A 17,809-nucleotide genomic window follows, 5' to 3' on the forward strand; every position below is an offset into this window, starting at 1 on the left:
ATTGAACAAATTGCAAAGGATTCACCACCACAGATGTCCAGAATACTGTGGAATTTTGCGATGAAAACAGACGACTTAATAGCTGGCCACCACGCTGTCCCAAAATGTCCTCTACAATCCGTGACGTCACGCGCAGGGGTCATCATACTGAGACGTTTTCAGCAGGATATTTCGCGCAAAATTTAAAATTGCACTTTAGTAAACTAACCCGGCCGTATTGGCATGTGTTGCAATGTTAAGATTTCATCATTGATGTATAAACTATCAGACTGCGTGGTCGGTAGTAGTGGCTTTCAGTAGGCCTTTAAGTGCCTGTATATTAGATGGAACCCGCATACAACGAGTTTGAGAATCACTGCTCTACTAAATGTATTTAGCTAAACTATAGAGAGGACAGGGGGGTAATTGTAGAGCAGTTTGTATTTCCCAAATGTGAAAACTTACTATTATGTAACAAGGTTCTTATTTATTTTTTTATTTGTTTTACTTTAATAATGATTTGGAGTACAGGAGAAAGTGGAATATATCCCTCACTTTGACCACAAGTATATTACATATTACATATCACAGAACCAATGTTGTTGTCTAGCAGTACCACTGATGATGTCAGTGTAAGCAACAATGCAGCAAGTGTAACACGCACGAGCTGAGTAGCAATATTTTAAAGCACCTGCCAGATTATGAAAACTTCTTATGAAATGTACATGGAGCCTCCATTTACTTAATTGGTTTCTTGAACAGGGACAGGGGCAGCACGGTGGAAGAGGGGTTAGTGCATCTGCCTCACAATACGAAGGTCCTGAGTAGTCTTGGGTTCAATCCCGGGCTCGGGATCTTTCTGTGTGGAGTTTGCATGTTCTCCCCGTGACTGCGTGGGTTCCCTCCGGGTACTCTGGCTTCCTCCCACCTCCAAAGACATGCACCTGGGGATAGGTTGATTGGCAACACTAAATTGGCCCTAGTGTGTGGATGTGAGTGTGAATGTTGTCTGTCTATCTGTGTTGGCCCTGCGATGAAGTGGCGACTTGTCCAGGGTTGTAGACGGTTGTAGCTGAGATAGGCTCCAGCGCCCCCCGCGACCCCGAAGGGAATAAGCGGTAGAAAATGGATGGATGGATTTCTTGAACAGGGTTTGTAAATCGAAAGGTTTGTATATTGTTGCAAATTTCTCCATGAGAAACAATTTAAATATGAATAATGGGTTCCAGCCTGGACAAAAGTCCATATTTTAGTGAATGTTTGTATACCTTGAACTAGAGATGTTTGATGATGGCTTTTTTGCCGATATCCGATATCCGATATTCCGATCTTGTCCAACTCTTAATTACCGATTCCGATATCAACCGATACCGATATATACAGTCGTGGAATTAACACATTATTATGCCTAATTCTGTTGTGATGCCCCGCTGGATTCATTAACCAATGTACAAACCCCGTTTCCATATGAGTTGGGAAATTGTGTTACATGTAAATATAAACGGAATACAATGATTTGCAAATCATTTTCAACCCATATTCAGTTGAATATGCTACAAAGACAACATATTTGATGTTCAAACTGATAAAAAAATTTTTTTTTGCAAATAATCATTAACTTTAGAATTTGATGCCAGCAACACGTGACAAAGAAGTTTGGAAATGTGGCAATAAATACTGATAAAGTTGAGGAATGCTCATCAAACACTTATTTGGAACATCCCACAGGTGAACAGGCAAATTGGGAACAGGTGGGTGCCATGATTGGGTATAAAAGTAGATTCCATGAAATGCTCAGTCATACACAAACAAGGATGGGGCGAGGGTCACCACTTTGTCAACAAATCAGTGAGCAAATTATTGAACAGTTTAAGAAAAACCTTTCTCAACCAGCTATTGCAAGGAATTTAGGGATTTCCCCATCTAGGTCTGTAATATCATCAAAAGGTTCAGAGAATCTGGAGAAATCACTGCACGTAAGCAGCTAAGCCCGTGACCTTCGATCCCTCAGGCTGTACTGCATCAACAAGTGACATCAGTGTGTAAAGGATATCACCACATGGGCTCAGGAACACTTCAGAAACCCACTGTCAGTAACTATAGTTGGTCGCTACATCTGTAAGTGCAAGTTAAAACTCTCCTATGCAAGGCGAAAACCGTTTATCAACAACACCCAGAAACGCAGTCGGCTTCACTGGGCCTGAGCTCATCTAAGATGGACTGATACAAAGTGGAAAAGTGTTCTGTGGTCTGACGAGTCCACATTTCAAATTGTTTTTGGAAACTGTGGACGTCGTGTCCTCTGGACCAAAGAGGAAAAGAACCATCCGGATTGTTATAGGCGCAAAGTTGAAAAGCCATCATCTGTGATGGTATGGGGGTGTATTAGTGCTCAAAACATGGGTAACTTACACATCTGTGAAGGCGCCATTAATGCTGAAAGGTACATACAGGTTTTGGAGCAACATATGTTGCCATCCAAGCAACGTTACCATGGACGCCCCTGCTTATTTCAGCAAGACAATGCCAAGCCATGTGTTACATCAACGTGGCTTCATAGTAAAAGAGTGCGGGTACTAAACTGGCCTGCCTGTAGTCCAGACCTGTCTCCCATTGAAAATGTGTGGCGCATTATGAAGCCTAAAATACCACAACGGAGACCCCCGGACTGTTGAACAACTTAAGCTGTACATCAAGCAAGAATGGGAAATAATTCCACCTGAGAAGCTTACAAAATGTGTCTCCTCAGTTCCCAAACGTTTACTGAGTGTTGTTAAAAGGAAAGGCCGTGTAACACAGTGGTGAACATGCCATTTCCCAACTACTTTGGCACGTGTTGCAGCCATGAAATTCTAAGTTTATTATTATTTGCAAAAAAAAAAATAAAGTTTATGAGTTTGAACATTAAATATCTCATCTTTGTAGTGCATTCAATCGAATATGGGTTGAAAAGAATTTGCAAATCATTGTATTCCGTTTATATTTACATCTAACACAATTTCCCAACTCATATGGAAACAGGGTTTGTAACAAGGTTTTCCAAAATAAATCAACTCAAGTTATGGAAAAAAGTGCCAACATGGCACTGCCATATTTATTATTGAAGTCACAAAGTGCATTATTTTTTTTAACATGCCTCAAAACAGCAGCTTGGAATTTGGGGCATGCTCTCCCTGAGATAATCCTGATACCCACTACAACTATGGGAAATACTATACTTTTGTCTTTCACAGAGTGCTTTATATTTTTTAAACATGCCTCAAAACAACAGCTACAAAAACAATGAAGGCACACAGCTTCAGTCCAGAGTATACTAGAGTAATAAAGTACACAATAACATAATCCTCCTTTAGTGCAAGACTGCCTGGTATACTGTATAACAGGAAATTATAAACTGGGCTCAATCTGCCCTGCTCTAACGTATTTGTATGAATAACACAAATGTGCTGCAAGCTAGTGGTGAGTGCTTGAAGTGGACTAGTCAGAGCTTCTGAAATGCTGCGTTGAGACAGGGCAGTTCCGCTCACTGCAAGCTGTAAAGTGTGTGCCATCCAAACTCCACCGTAGCCTTTGCCATAATGCGTGCATTGTCCCTGACCACAACGTGGGTTTTCGCCCTGGGGTGGTTTTTGTTGTATTTTTGTTTTTTCTCGGCGGAGTCTTTAAGCGACAACTGTGTGGTACTACTTTTTTTTCGGTGTTTGCTTTTCATCCATCTTCCGCTTGTATTCATCGTGTATCTCCTTATGATTCTTGAAGAGGTGGGAGATCAAATTGCTCGTATTAAAGGAAGACGTCTTGGTTCCTCCTCGCATAACCAACTTGTTGCAGTCATTGCAAATAGACAGTTTTTTATCCATCAGAGACACTTTAGAATAATCCCAAACCATAGACATGGTGTCGTTAGTCAGTCACCGAGCGAGCTAGCTTATTAGCCACGGCTACAGCACCGGCAACAACACACTCTTGTTGTTGTTGTTATGCTCCGCTCGCGGTGGTTTGATGAGGTCATCAAGCGTCGCCAGTAAACCTCTCATGCTGCAGTCGTCAACTCCTGTGTTGTGTGTGGGAGAGGGGAGGGGGGAGGGGCTACTGACTGGGGGACGCATCTGCTCTGTACTTTTCCCTACGTCCATGTACCGTTCCGTACAGCGGCGTTTTAAAAAGTCATTAATTTTACTTTTTGAAACCGATACCGATCCATCCATTCATCCATTTTCTACCGCTTATTCCCTTTTGGGGTCGCGGGGGGCGCTGGAGCCTATCTCAGCTAGAATCGGGCGGAAGGCGGGGTACACCCTGGACAAGTCGCCACCTCATCGCAGGGCCAACACAGATAGACAGATACCGATACCGATAATTTCCGATAATACATTTTAAAGCAATTATCGGACATCTCTAGCTTGAACCCAATATAAAGTGCTGTACAGTACTGTACATCAAACAAACATAACAAGGGGGTGATGGGTCAACTTTCTCTTTATTAACAAGCCAAAACAACAACAACAAGCTGCTCTCCTCTGTATGTGCTGCTCTGCCAACATGCTAACAAACACCGAAGTCCCTTTGGTGCCCTCACAAACGATCAGAAATCACAAAAATCTGTAACTTTAACAACCATATTGCTACAACAATAAACATTTAAAGAGTTAAATCAGCAAATTGTAAACAAAAACTTGTCAAAAGGACGAAACAACCCCCATAAAGGCACAGGTGCTGAGAAGTGACTATTAGAGCACTGCGCAGAGACACAGAATGAAAGAACGAAGGGTTTCGTAGACAGAGACGCTCATGGTTCGCACACAGAGGCAATATTTGGCCCGATCTAAAAGTTTGTATTTCGGGAAGTTCGCAAACAGAGGGGTTTGTAAATGGAGGTTCCACTGTAATTCAAAAATGTGGAGTCATTAAAATACAAAACCCCATACCAGTGAAGTTGTCATGTTGTGTAAATGGTAAATAAAAACAGAATACAATGATTTGCAAATCCTTTTCAACTTATATTCAATTGAATACACTGTAAAGACAAGATACTTAATGTTCGAACTGCTAAACTTTGTTATTTTTTTGCAAATATCAGTTCATTTGGAATTTGATGCCTGCAACATGTTTAAAAAAAGCTGGCAAAGTTGAGGAATGCTCATCAAACATCCAAGCAACGTCTTTTTCATGGACGCCCCTGCTTATTTCAGCAAGACAATGCCAAGCCACATTCTGCATGTGTTACAACAGCGTGGCTTCATAGTAAAAGAGTGTGGGTACTAGACTGGCTTGCCTGTAGTCAGACCTGTCTCCCATTGAAAATGTGTGGCGCATTATGAAGCCTAAAATACGACAGCGGAGACCCCGGACTGTTGAACAACTTAAGCTGTACATCAAGCAAAAATGGGAAATAATTCCACCTGAAAAGCTACAAAATGTGTCTCCTCAGTTCCCAAACGTTTACTGACTGTTGTTAAAAGGAAAGGCCATGTAACACAGTGGTAAAAATGCCCCTGTGCCAACTTTTTTGCAATGTGTTGCTGCCATTAAATTCTAAGTTAATGATTATTTGCAAAAAAAAAATTAAGTTTCTCAGTTCGAACTTTAAATATTTTGTCTTTGCAGTCCATTCAATTGAATATAAGTTGAAAAGGATTTGCAAATCATTGTATTCTGTTTTTATTTACCATTTACACAACGTGCCAACTTCACTGGTTTTGGGTTTTGTACATCAGGGGATCGTCTATAGCCACATCTGTGTTATTTTGACCCGCCACTAATTGCAGACTCTGGCAGGAAATTGTTTTTGTCGAACATCTACTGCGTTTAATTGAATAAAGGTGTTCGTTGGACTATTTTTGGTCAATTGTAAAAATAATCCAAATCCTTTGTCCCACACGCCATTTGACTGTACAACTCCTCTCTGGGGGGGGGAGAGAGGGGCAGTACTAGGATGACAGGGGATGCAAAACAATAACTGCAATACTTTTTCATAACATGCTCACTACTGCCGAGTTTCTCTTGTTATAATTCTTATTTTAATGTTATATTTGTATTCTCATTGTTGCTTTTTATTTTTATTCTTATTGTAATATTTTTCTATTTTGTTTCCATTTATACCCCCATTATTTACTTTTTACTTTTTAAATTCGATCTCAATTCTGTACACTGCTGCTGGAATGTAAATTTTCCTGAAGGAATGAATAAAGTACTCTCTATCTATCTATCTATCTATCTATCTATCTATCTATCTATCTATCTATCTATCTATCTATCTACCTACCTACTAGAGATGCGCGGTTTGCGGACACAACCGCGGAGTCCGCGGATTATCCGCAGGTCGGGCGGTTGAAATAAAAAAAAAAAAGATTTTATCCACGGGTCGGGTCGGGTGGTTGAAATAAAAAAAATTAGATTTTAAATAGATTCAGGCGGGTGGCAGTTAAACCAATTCGGAAATATATATACATAGTTAAATGTTGTTACCCACATACGAAAAACGAGCAGGCACCTGCAGCACGCCACAACAGAAGGAGAAAAAAAAAAAGATGGCAACGCCGGCAGCAAACGTGGTACGCGACAAACTAAAAAAGGGAATACTAAAGACCAGGGGAAAAAAAGGCCAGAAAAGTTCAGTGTGGACTCGTTTTTATGAGGTTGTAAATCAGGATGATAGTAATGCTGGCTACGTGCTTTGCAAGAGCTGCGACGCTGTTTATGTCTACGACAGTCACAAAACCGGGACATCTAACATGGTGCATCACATTTGTGCAAAACCCCGAATCTCCACAAACACCCTGATCATGAGCAGTTTCGTCCGCCGTGATCCCAGAAGAGTGCCACAGGATGTTAAAACAAGATAGAACGCAGCTGCCTGCAGCAGTTTGAGTGGCGCGAGCGCGCTTGGAGGTGCGCTCAGCGCGGCTCCCAGATGATTGCGCACTGGTGTGCGTCCGGGCCGTGACAGCGTGGCACGCATTGAATGTCTCTGCTGCATTGGATCAGTCTCCTTTCTTTAACAGGCAAAAGCTTTATAACCTCACTAATGCCTTGCATCGTCTATATTAGATATATAACAACGGGCGGATGGCGGGCGGGTGCGGTTTTGATTAAATGTTAGTTCGGGTGGATGGCGGATGGTTGACGACTTTTGTGATGCGGTTGCGGATGAAATAATTGCCTATCCCCGCATCTCTACTACTTACCTACCTACCTATCTATCTATCTATCTATCTATCTATCTATCTATCTATCTATCTATCTATCTATCTATCTATCTATCTATCTATCTATCTATCTATCTATCTACCTACCTACCTATCTATCTATTCAAAGTCTACACAACAGTTGATATCAGCTAAATTATTTGTTATATGATAAAGAAACAATAAAAACATTGACTTTCCTTGGTGGTTGTTACTTGACAAGATCCTCAACAGTCTGTGTTGTAATACCTAATTACAACACGGACTATTCAATTGTACTGTAAAACCATAAAAGGCATGATGTACTTTTAAATGCTAATAAGTGACCCTGAATAGGCGGCGTCATTTGGACTCATCAGGTTTTATAGCACTTTTAACGACACACACGATTGACATTTCGATTTGCCCGATGATGACTGAGATTCCAAGTTAATGTGCAAGGTTAATGATCAATGCAGTCTTACTGACAGCACCAAGGCTTTTTTTTTTTTTTTTTGGAACGTCTCTGACAAGGTGTTTTGATCTTTGCCTGCAGGTGGAGTACGTCTTCACAGACAAGACGGGTACCCTCACCCAGAATAACATGGAGTTCATCGAGTGCTGCATCGATGGAATCCAGTACAAGCACCGCAACACAGACCCCACGGGGGACGGATTGTGTGTCACAGATGGGCCCGTGAACGGACTGAAGCAAAAAGCTGACAAGGTAGGTGTCGCCCCATCTGTTGTACCCCCCCCAAAAAAATGAATAAACAATATCAGGCGACATATGGCTCGGTGCTGTGGGAGGTCCTTTCCAGGCCACCCACTTACAGTCTACCTGCCATGTCAGCACATTTATTCTATTCAAATGTTGCTGGCCTGATAACACTTTACACACTGTTTCACTAAGATATGCATGTTGATAAGATAAACAGTTGCTTATAAATAAGGAACCTTATCTAATCTCCAGCTACTGTATCAATCAATCAATGTTTATTTATATAGCCCTAAATCACAAGTGGGCTGCACAAGCCACAACGACATCCTCGGTTCAGAGCCCACATAAAGGCAAGGAAAAACTCACAACCCAGTGGGATGTCAATGTGAATGACTAAGAGAAACCTTGGGGAGGACCGCAGATGTGGGTGACCCCCTCCCCCTCTAGGGCATACTTGCCAACCTTGAGACCTCCGATTTCGGGAGGTGGGGGGGGCGTGGTTAAGAGAGGAGGAGTATATTTACAGCTAGAATTCACCAAGTCAAGTATTTCATATATATATATATATATATATATATATATATATATATATATATATATATATATATATATATATATATATAAGAAATACTTGACTTTCAGTGAATTTTAGCTATATGTATATATATATATATGTATATATATATAGATATATATATATATATATATATATATATCTATATATATATATATGTATATATATATATATATATATATATATATAAAAAAGAGAAATACTTGAATTTCAGTGTTCATTTATTTACACCTATACACACACATAACACTCATCTACTCAATGTTGAGTTAAGGTTTGAATTGTCCATCCTTGTTCTATTCTCTGTCACTATTTACTAACAATGCTGAACACCCTCTCTGATGATGCATTCTGCTTCATCTCCTTGTTGTGTGCGCAGCTGTGCACTGCACTTTCTAAAAGCCCTAGATGTTAAAGTCACATATGCATGTACAGTAGATGGCAGTATTGCCCTGTTTAAGAGTGTCACAACATTGCTGTTTACGGCAGACGAACTGCTTTACGGTAGACGAAAACGTGACTGCTGTTGTTGCCGCGCTGGGAGGACGTTAATGAAACTGCCTAACAATAAACCCACATAAGAAACCAAGAACTCGCCCTCGATCATTCTACAGTTATAACATCATTGGGCAGGCACGCTGTTTATATTGTGGGAAAGCGGACGTGAAAACAGGCTGTCGACACGTCACTCCGGTACACCTGAATTTCGGTTGATTTTCGGGAGAAAATTTGTCCCGGGAGGTTTTCGGGAGAAGCGCTGAATTTCGGGAGTCTCCCGGAAAATCCGGGAGGGTTGGCAAGTATGCTCTAGGGGAGACCGGATACAATGGACGTCGAGTGGGTTGAGCATAATATTGTGAAAGTCCAGTCCATAGTGGATCTAACATAATAGTGAGAGTCCAGTCCATAGTGGATCTAACATAATAGTGTGAGAGTCCAGTCCATAGTGGATCTAACATAATAGTAATAGTCCAGTCCATAGTGGGGCCAGCAGGAGACCATCCCGAGCGGAGACGGGTCAGCAGCGCAGAGATGTCCCCAACCGATGCACAGGCGAGCGGTCCACCGCGGGTCCCGACTCTGGACAGCCAGCACTTCCTCCATGGCCACCGAATCTGTGCTCCCCCATTCCACAAGGGAGAGGGAGGCAGAGGAGAAAAGAAAAGAAACGGCAGATCAACTGGTCTAAAAAGGGGGTCTATTTAAAGGCTAGAGCAGTGGTTCTTAACCTGGGTTCGATCGAACCCGAGGGGTTCGGTGAGTTGCCCTCAGGGGTTCGGCGGAGGTCAAAACACACCTGACTCATCGTGTAAATACAAACTTCTCCCTATCGGCGTATTACGGATACGGCAACAGCTGACTGGTTTGCAGGTGTGTAATTTGTTGTGAGTTTATGCACTGTGTTGGTTTTGTTCTTTGAACAAGGGGATGTTCATGCACGGTTCATTTTATGCACCAGTAAAAAAAACATGGTAACACTTAAGTATGGGGAACATATTCACCATTAATTAGTTGCTTATTAACATGCAAATTAGTAACATATTGGCTCTTAACTAGTCATTATTAAATACTTATTAATGCCTTATTCGGCATGGCCTCATTATAACCCTAACCCTCTAACCCTAACCCTAACCAAATAACTCTAAATTAAGTCTTTATTACTTAGAATATGTTCCCCTAGTGTCCAAATAACTCTAAATTAAGTCTTTCTTACTTAGAATATGTTCCCCATACTAAAGTGTTACAAAAAACATATAACGTTGTCTTAAATTTGAAAAAAATATATATATATTTTTCACTAAAAAAGGGTTCGGTGAATGTGCATATGAAACTGGGCTAGAGTATACAAATGAGTTTTAAGATGGGACTTAAATGCTTCCACTGAGGCATGTATACTGTATATGGCTTTGTGGCTGCAAATGAAATGGCGCAAGTTACAAACAGAAGCTCAATGTGCCACTAGCGTAACAGTACATGTCGGACCATAGGGCGCACCGGATTAAAAGGCGCACTGCAGATGAGCAGGTCTATTCAGGTCTATTTTCATACAAAAGGCGCACCGGATTATAAGGCGCATTAAAAGAGTCATATTATGATTTTTTTCTAAATGTAAAAGACTTCCTTGTGTTCTACATAACATGTGATGGTGGTTCTTTGGTCAAAATGTTGCATAGATGATGTTTTACACATCATCTTCAAGCCGCTTTCTGACAGTCGCTTCAGGATGCGCCGCTTTGTGGGCGATCTTATTTACGTGGCTCACCTTCGACAGCGTCTTCACCCCGTCATCTTTGTTGTAGCGGTGTAGCGTGCAAGGACGGGGGTGGAAGAAGTGTCAAAAGATGGAGCTAACTGTTTTAATGACATTCAGACTTTACTTCAATCAATAACGGAGCAGCATCTCCTCATCCGTGGCTCAATAATGCAACAACAACGCTGGAAAAAAAACCCGTCCGACCGGAACCCTCTAATAACTATAGAGTTCAGTGGGTTGATCAGGTAAACCCACTACAGTTTTTAGCGCTTTGATAGCTAGTCTACTCACAGATATAAGTAACAACTTTACACTACTTTATATTAGAAATGGCAACAGTAGAGGATGAATGCCACATAAGAAGAGAAAAAGAAGAAGCTTATGACTACGGCGTCGACACTGACTACAAATGCGGATGCGCGCACATTTTCAGGACTTATGCAGATCCCAAATACACATCAGCAAGTACCAGAAGGTAAGAAAAGATGGTTTTCGATAATAATGCGAAACAAAACGGCAAGTATATATGTATATATATATATATATTAGGGGTGTGGGAAAAAATCGATTAAAATTTGAATCGCGATTCTCACGTTGTGCGATTCAGAATCGATTCTCTTTTTTTTTTTTAATCCAATTTCTTTTTTTTCTTTTTTTTCTTTTTTTTTTGGTATTTTTAATTTTTTTTTTAATTAATCAATCAACAAAATAATACACAGCAATACCATAACAATGCAATCCAATTCCAAAACCAAACCCGACCCAGCAACACTCTGCAATAAACAGAGCAATTGAGAGGAGACACAAACAAGACACAGAACAAACCAAAAGTAGTGAAACAAAAATGAATATTGCCAACAACAGTATCAATATTAGTTACAATTTCAAAATAGCAGTGATTAAAAATGCCTCATTGACATTATCATTAGACATTTATAAAAATGAAAAAATTTTTACAATAGTGTCACAGTGGCTTACACTTGCATCGCATCTCATAAGCGTGCCAACACACTGTGTCCAATATTTTCACAAAGATAAAATAAGTCATATTTTTGGTTCATTTAATAGTTAAAACAAATTTACATTATTGCAATCAGTTGATAAAACATTGTCCTTTACAATTATAAAAGCTTTTTACAAAAATCTACTACTCTGCTTGCATGTCAGCAGACTGGGGCAGATCCTGCTGAAATCCTATGTAGAATAGAGAATTGTTTTGAATCGGAAAAATATCGATACATATATATATGTAAAGATAGATAGATAGATATACCGGCCCCAGACACATTTTTTTCTCTAAATTTGGCCCCCCGAGTCAAAATAATTGCCCGGGCCTGCAATAGACGTACTTTTGTAATGTTTATATTTTCAGTCTTACAAACCTAGATTAAGGAAGACCGATAAAGAAAGAAAAATAATTGAAAAGAAGGAACATCAATCATCAAGAAAACGTAGCTTCTGTTTCTACATGCTGTTAAATATCTGACTAGCTGCACACGCTGGAAACGAGTAGCGAGGGCAGAATAATGAATTTATTGACAGTGCAGTGTGAAAGCTGATGTGTTTACTTTGTAAACACAGTCTCAAAGGAATATAACCTGCGGAGGCATCCACATTTTGATGTCAGGCCCCTGAAACTTTGGGCTTTTGAAACTTTATCTTGTTTTTGCATCTTGTTATATTGCTTTATTAGATGTTAGTTGTTTAAAAAATGCCTTGATAATCCATGTTTTAATGTGCCACCAGGACCGTGAGGAGCTGTTTCTGCGCGCGCTTTGCCTGTGCCACACGGTCCAGGTGAAGGAGTCCCCCGAGCAGAGTCAGCCACAGGCTGACCAGGTGGACTGGCTGCAAACGGATGGTGACGTGCACGAGCAACCTCGCAACCAGACGGGCTTCATTGCTTCCTCACCTGACGAGGTCGCTCTGGTCAAGGGTGCCATGAGGTAAGAGGGGAGCTTACAGGTTTCAAGCCTCACGTAGGAACACATGGAATGGAATTGAATCTCTTAGAACACAGGTGTCAAACTCAAGGCCCGGGGGCCAGATGTGGCCCGCCACTTCATTTTATTTGGCCCTCGAAAGCCTGGAAATAATATGTATCAATAAAGTACTGTAATTGTATACAAGTATAACCCATTTATCATACAACTTTACTTACTAAATGTTTTCTTTCTTTCTATTTTGGGAGAAAAATATACATGTAATCGCAAATTGTGTTAACTAAATATTGTCTAAATGTGCAAAAATATATTATCAAACCATTTTTTAAATAGAAATACATACTGTTAAAGGCCTACTGAAATGCGATGTTCTTATTTAAACGGGGATAGCAGGTCCATTCTATGTGTCATACTTGATCATTTCGCGATATTGCCATATTTTTGCTGAAAGGATTTAGTAGAGAACATCGACGATAAAGTTCGCAACTTTTGGTCGCTGATAAAAAAGCCTTGCCTGTACCGGAAGTAGCAGACGAGTAGCGTGACGTCACAGGTTGTGGAGCTCCTCACATCCGCACATTGTTTACAATCATGGCCACCAGCAGCGAGAGCTATTCGGAACGAGAAAGCGACCATTTCCCCATTAATTTGAGCGAGGATGAAAGATTCGTGGATGAGGAAAGTGAGAGTGAAGGACTAGAGGGCAGTGGGAGCGATTCAGATAGGGAAGATGCTGTGAGAGGCGGGTGGGACCTGATATTCAGCTGGCAATGACTAAAACAGTAAATAAACACAAGACATATATATACTCTATTAGCCACAACACAACCAGGCTTATATTTAATATGCCACAAATTAATCCCGCATAACAAACACCTCCCCCCTCTCGTCCATATAACCCGCCAATACAACTCAAACACCTGCACAACACACTCAATCCCACAGCCCAAAGTACCGTTCACCTCCCCAAAGTTCATACAGCACATATATTTCCCCAAAGTTACGTACGTGACATGCACATAGCGGCACGCACGTACGGGCAAGCGATCAAATGTTTGGAAGCCGCAGCTGCATGCGTACTCACGGTACCGCGTCTGCACATCCAATTCAAAGTCCTCCTGGTAAGAGTCTCTGTTGTCCCAGTTCTCCACAGGCCAATGGTAAAGCTTGACTGTCATCTTTCGGGAATGTAAACAATGAAACACCGGCTGTGTTATTCGGCACAACAGTCAAAGGGTGCATTCTACGGCGGGGGTGCGTTATCCGGCACAACACCTGCCGCAATACACCGCTTCCCCCCTACAGCTTTCTTCTTTGCTGTCTCCATTGTTCATTGAACAAATTGCAAAAGATTCACCAACACAGATGTCCAGAATACCGTGGAGTTTTGCGATGAAAACAGACGACTTAATAGCTGGCCACCATGCTGTCGCAAAATGTCCTCTACAATCCGTGACGTCACGCGCTGACGTCATCATACCGAGACGTTTTCAGCAGGATATTTCGCGCGAAATTTAAAATTGCACTTTAGTAAGCTAAGCTAAGTAAGCATGTGTTGCAATGTTAAGATTTCATCATTGATATATAAACTATCAGACTGCGTGGTCGGTAGTAGTGGGTTTCAGTAGGCCTTTAATAATGATTTCAAAGCAAGTTATCCATCAGATTGTGCAATGTAAAAGTAGCAATAGATTTACTGGTCAAATTGTGAAATTTACTGTGGTTTTTACGGCATTTTTCTTTAAATTAAAAAAACAGTACTTTTTTTGTGTAATAAACTGTGGTGCGGTTTTGCCATTTACAGTAATACACTGAAAAATCTACAGTTGTTGATTTGCGGTAAAAAAACAAAAAAACAAACAAACTGGCAACTCAGGTGCCCAAATTTTACTGTAAAATTGCAGTTTTTTATTTATTTACAGTAAATAAAACAAGTGCAAATTTTACAGTAAAATTCTGGCAACTGAGCTGCCTCTTTTACTATAAAAACAGGACTGTTTTTCCACAAAATTGTGAGGTGAAATTATTGCAATTTACCATATTTTTTTTACATGTTTAGTTTAAAAAAAATCTATTAATAAAATGTATTCAAAAATTGTGTAATAGTAGTATGTCTTAGCCAGTGCATCAGCTGACGAGACTGTCATTGTGTGGGATCTTTGTCAAGGCAAAGCAGCCAGCTCCCTTTGCAGACACACTGATAAAGTGCAAACGTTAGCTTTCCACCCCTTCGAGGCGCAAACTCTCCTCTCTGGATCTTACGACAAAACGGCGCTTCTGTACGACTGCCGCAGCCCCGACACCAGTTACCGCACGTGGAGGTTCAGCGGTCAGGTCGAACGTCTTGTGTGGAACCACTTCTCGCCGTGTAACTTCCTGGCCAGCACAGATGACGGCTTTGTCTACTGTCTGGACGCTCGCTCCGATAAACCTGTTTTTACACTCAAGGCGCATGATGAGGAAGTGTCAGGTTTGTCTCTCAGCAGCCAGATCAAAGGATGTTTGGTCACGTCGTCGGCAGACAAACATGTTAAAATTTGGGACATTTTGGGCGACAAACCCAAGTTGGTGCATTCGAGGGACATGAAAATGGGTGTCCTGTTCTGCACATCATGCTGCCCCGATCGACCCTTCACTTACGCCTTTGGAGGACAGAAAGATGGCTTACGAGTTTGGGATTTAAGTGATGTTGCAACAGTGGCAGAGGTGTTTGGCGGTCGTGAGCGCTTGGTGGTGAACGCAGGCTCAGCCGCAGCGCAGATGGACACCGCGTAGTGGCACAACAACAGCTTAAAAATAGAAATAAATTGTTTCCTTCATGGTGGAGTGTGTTCACGGTGTGACACCTTAAAGTTCAGGCAAAGAAACACTTTCATATAGAAGTTGATCATGTTGAGCCTGTCATTTGTGAGGTGACGGCAGCAACAATTGCACATATGTGTCTTTTTCTTTTTTCTTTTCTTGCCTACTTAGATAAAGGTGTAGAAAATTGACATAAAACATTTATTTTTTAAATATGTAAACTTTGTATTTTTGTTCTGTTATTGTCATTGACGGTGTGGCGAAGTTGGTAGAGTGGCCGTGCCAGCAATCGGAGGGTTGCTGGTTACTGGGGTTCAACCCCCACCTTCTACCATCCTAGTCACGTCCATTGTGTCCTTGGGCAAGACACTTCACCCCTTGCTCCTGATGGCTGCTGGTTAGCGCCTTGCATGGCAGCTCCCGCCATCAGTGTGTGAATGGGTGAATGTGGAAATACTGTCAAAGCGCTTTGAGTACCTTGAAGGTAGAAAAGCGCTATACAAGTATAACCCATTTATCATTTATAACCCATTTATTCACTGTTAGATGCGGCCCTCTGGAGCCAAACATAGCTGCGATGTGGCCCTCAGTGATGTCACCTCTGTTTTATGATGCTTTGGGTTGGAGTGAACTTTCATGTGTGAGGCTTTGTCTCCACCTGCAGGTATGGCTTCACATTTCTGGGTCTGGAAAGTAAAGCCATGAAAATCCTCAACAACAGCAATGAAATCGAAGTGTAAGTCAATGGATTCTTTTGTTTTTGCTCATTTATCCTGTTCTTGAATGTTCATCTTTTCTCAAATCTTCTTAACAGATATGAGCTGCTCCATGTGTTGAACTTTGACCCAGTGAGAAGGCGAATGAGTGTCATTGTCAAAGGCAAATCAGGTGAACACAGTTTAACTGGTTTGTTTTATTTCTATTCACAAGTATTGTAGGTAGTGGTGGTGTGACACTACGCTATAATCACCTAATGATGCGTACTTTGGTTTTTACTTTGTTTTCCACTGTTCAGTTCATTTTTTGACCAGTAAGGGAACAAAATGTAAAACATAAAACTGCTTAGCTGCAGTGCAAACTTTTCAAATGTAATGGAACTTAAAATGAAACATATAAACGTCCTGCCCTACACTTATTGTGTCCTTCTAGATCATTTGCTAATAAAAACAATTAAAAATGTTAAAATATATAAAAAACCCAAAACCAGTGAAGTTGGCACGTTGTGTAACTTGTAAATAAAAACAGAATACAATGATTTGCAAATCCTTTTCAACTTATATTCAATTGAATAGACTGCAAAGACAAGACATTTAATGTTGGAACCGGTCAACTTTGTTATTTTTTTGCAAATATTAGCTCATTTGGAATTTGATGCCTGCAACATGTTTCAAAAAAGCTGGCAGAAGTATTGTATTGATCCGATACCAAGTAGTTACAGGGTCATAAATTGGTCGTAATTTAAGTTCTCATGTGTCCAGGGACGTATTTCCTGAGTTTATGAATATAATATGAATTTAAAAAATAAAAAATATCGATGTAATAATAGTAGTATCGACTAGATACGCTCTTGTACTTGGTATCATTACAGTGGATGTCAGGTGTAGATCCACCTGTGGCATTTGTTTACATTGTGACGCCGGTGAGCTATTGTATCCTCCTACGGTGTGTAGTGAAGCATGTTTAGCTATTCCTCGTCCTGCAGTGATAATGATACTTGTAAGAAACGTACTTTATTTGTCGCCATGCAGGCGAGGATTAGTGATTTAGAAGTAGCTAAAACACTGCAGACTGTGGCTGGACTATAGCACCTCTTCCTGAGGGTGTTTCAGTTCAGTGTTATAACTTCACCTTTATCCTTAGTTTTTAAGCCAAAATGCGTCCATTCTACCTTTTCTGTCTACACCAGGGGTGCTCATTACGTGGATCGCAAGCTACCGGTCGATCGCGGAGGGTGTGTCAGTCGATCACCAGCCAGGCATTAAAAAAATAGTCCTAAAAATGAGCGATCATAAATCTTCACTATGACGTCACTTTTGTCACTTGATTGACATTCACGGCACCCGAGGGTCTTCTGAGATGACGCTGGCTGCTGCCAGCTCATTAAAATTACCGACTGGAAGGCGAGAAACACTTTATTTCAACAGACTCTGGCGCTGCACCTGTCGTCAAAACTCCAAAGACCGACTACACAGTTGCACAGTTGCGCTAACAAAATAAGAGTCTCAGAAAGCTGGCATGCACAAGCTAGCAAGCTACGGAGTTTGCCGACAATGTATTTTTTGTAAAGTGTATACAAAGGAGTACGGAAGCTGGACAAATAAGATGCCAAAAACCGACCACTTTCATGTGGTATTGGACAAAAAGGAGGAC

General features: G+C 40.9%; 2 protein-coding genes across 11 annotated transcripts in view; both read left to right on the plus strand.

The window, feature by feature from the left end:
• The window catches only part of atp11c (ATPase phospholipid transporting 11C), a 233,045-nt gene that overhangs the window by 160,569 nt on the left and 54,667 nt on the right, over positions 1-17,809 (plus strand). For all 10 annotated transcript variants that reach the window (XR_009811687.2, XM_061930439.2, XM_061930436.2 and 7 more), the window contains exons 13-16: positions 7,702-7,872; positions 12,441-12,640; positions 16,104-16,175; positions 16,254-16,327. Coding sequence is in view for 9 of the 10 variants with exons in the window: in XM_061930439.2 (XP_061786423.1) it covers positions 7,702-7,872; positions 12,441-12,640; positions 16,104-16,175; positions 16,254-16,327 (517 nt within the window). In the remaining variant the exon portion in view is untranslated. The remainder of the gene's footprint in view (positions 1-7,701; positions 7,873-12,440; positions 12,641-16,103; positions 16,176-16,253; positions 16,328-17,809) is intronic.
• Positions 13,229-15,542, plus strand: LOC133576773 (periodic tryptophan protein 1 homolog). The gene is made up of 3 exons (XM_061930114.2): positions 13,229-13,265; positions 14,630-14,649; positions 14,747-15,542. Exons 1-3 carry the CDS (start codon positions 13,229-13,231, stop codon positions 15,410-15,412), a joined length of 723 nt encoding a protein of 240 aa, XP_061786098.2. The 3' UTR covers positions 15,413-15,542.

Source organism: Nerophis lumbriciformis, linkage group LG36 (assembly GCF_033978685.3).
Source record: "Nerophis lumbriciformis linkage group LG36, RoL_Nlum_v2.1, whole genome shotgun sequence".
Taxonomy (NCBI): domain Eukaryota; kingdom Metazoa; phylum Chordata; class Actinopteri; order Syngnathiformes; family Syngnathidae; genus Nerophis; species Nerophis lumbriciformis.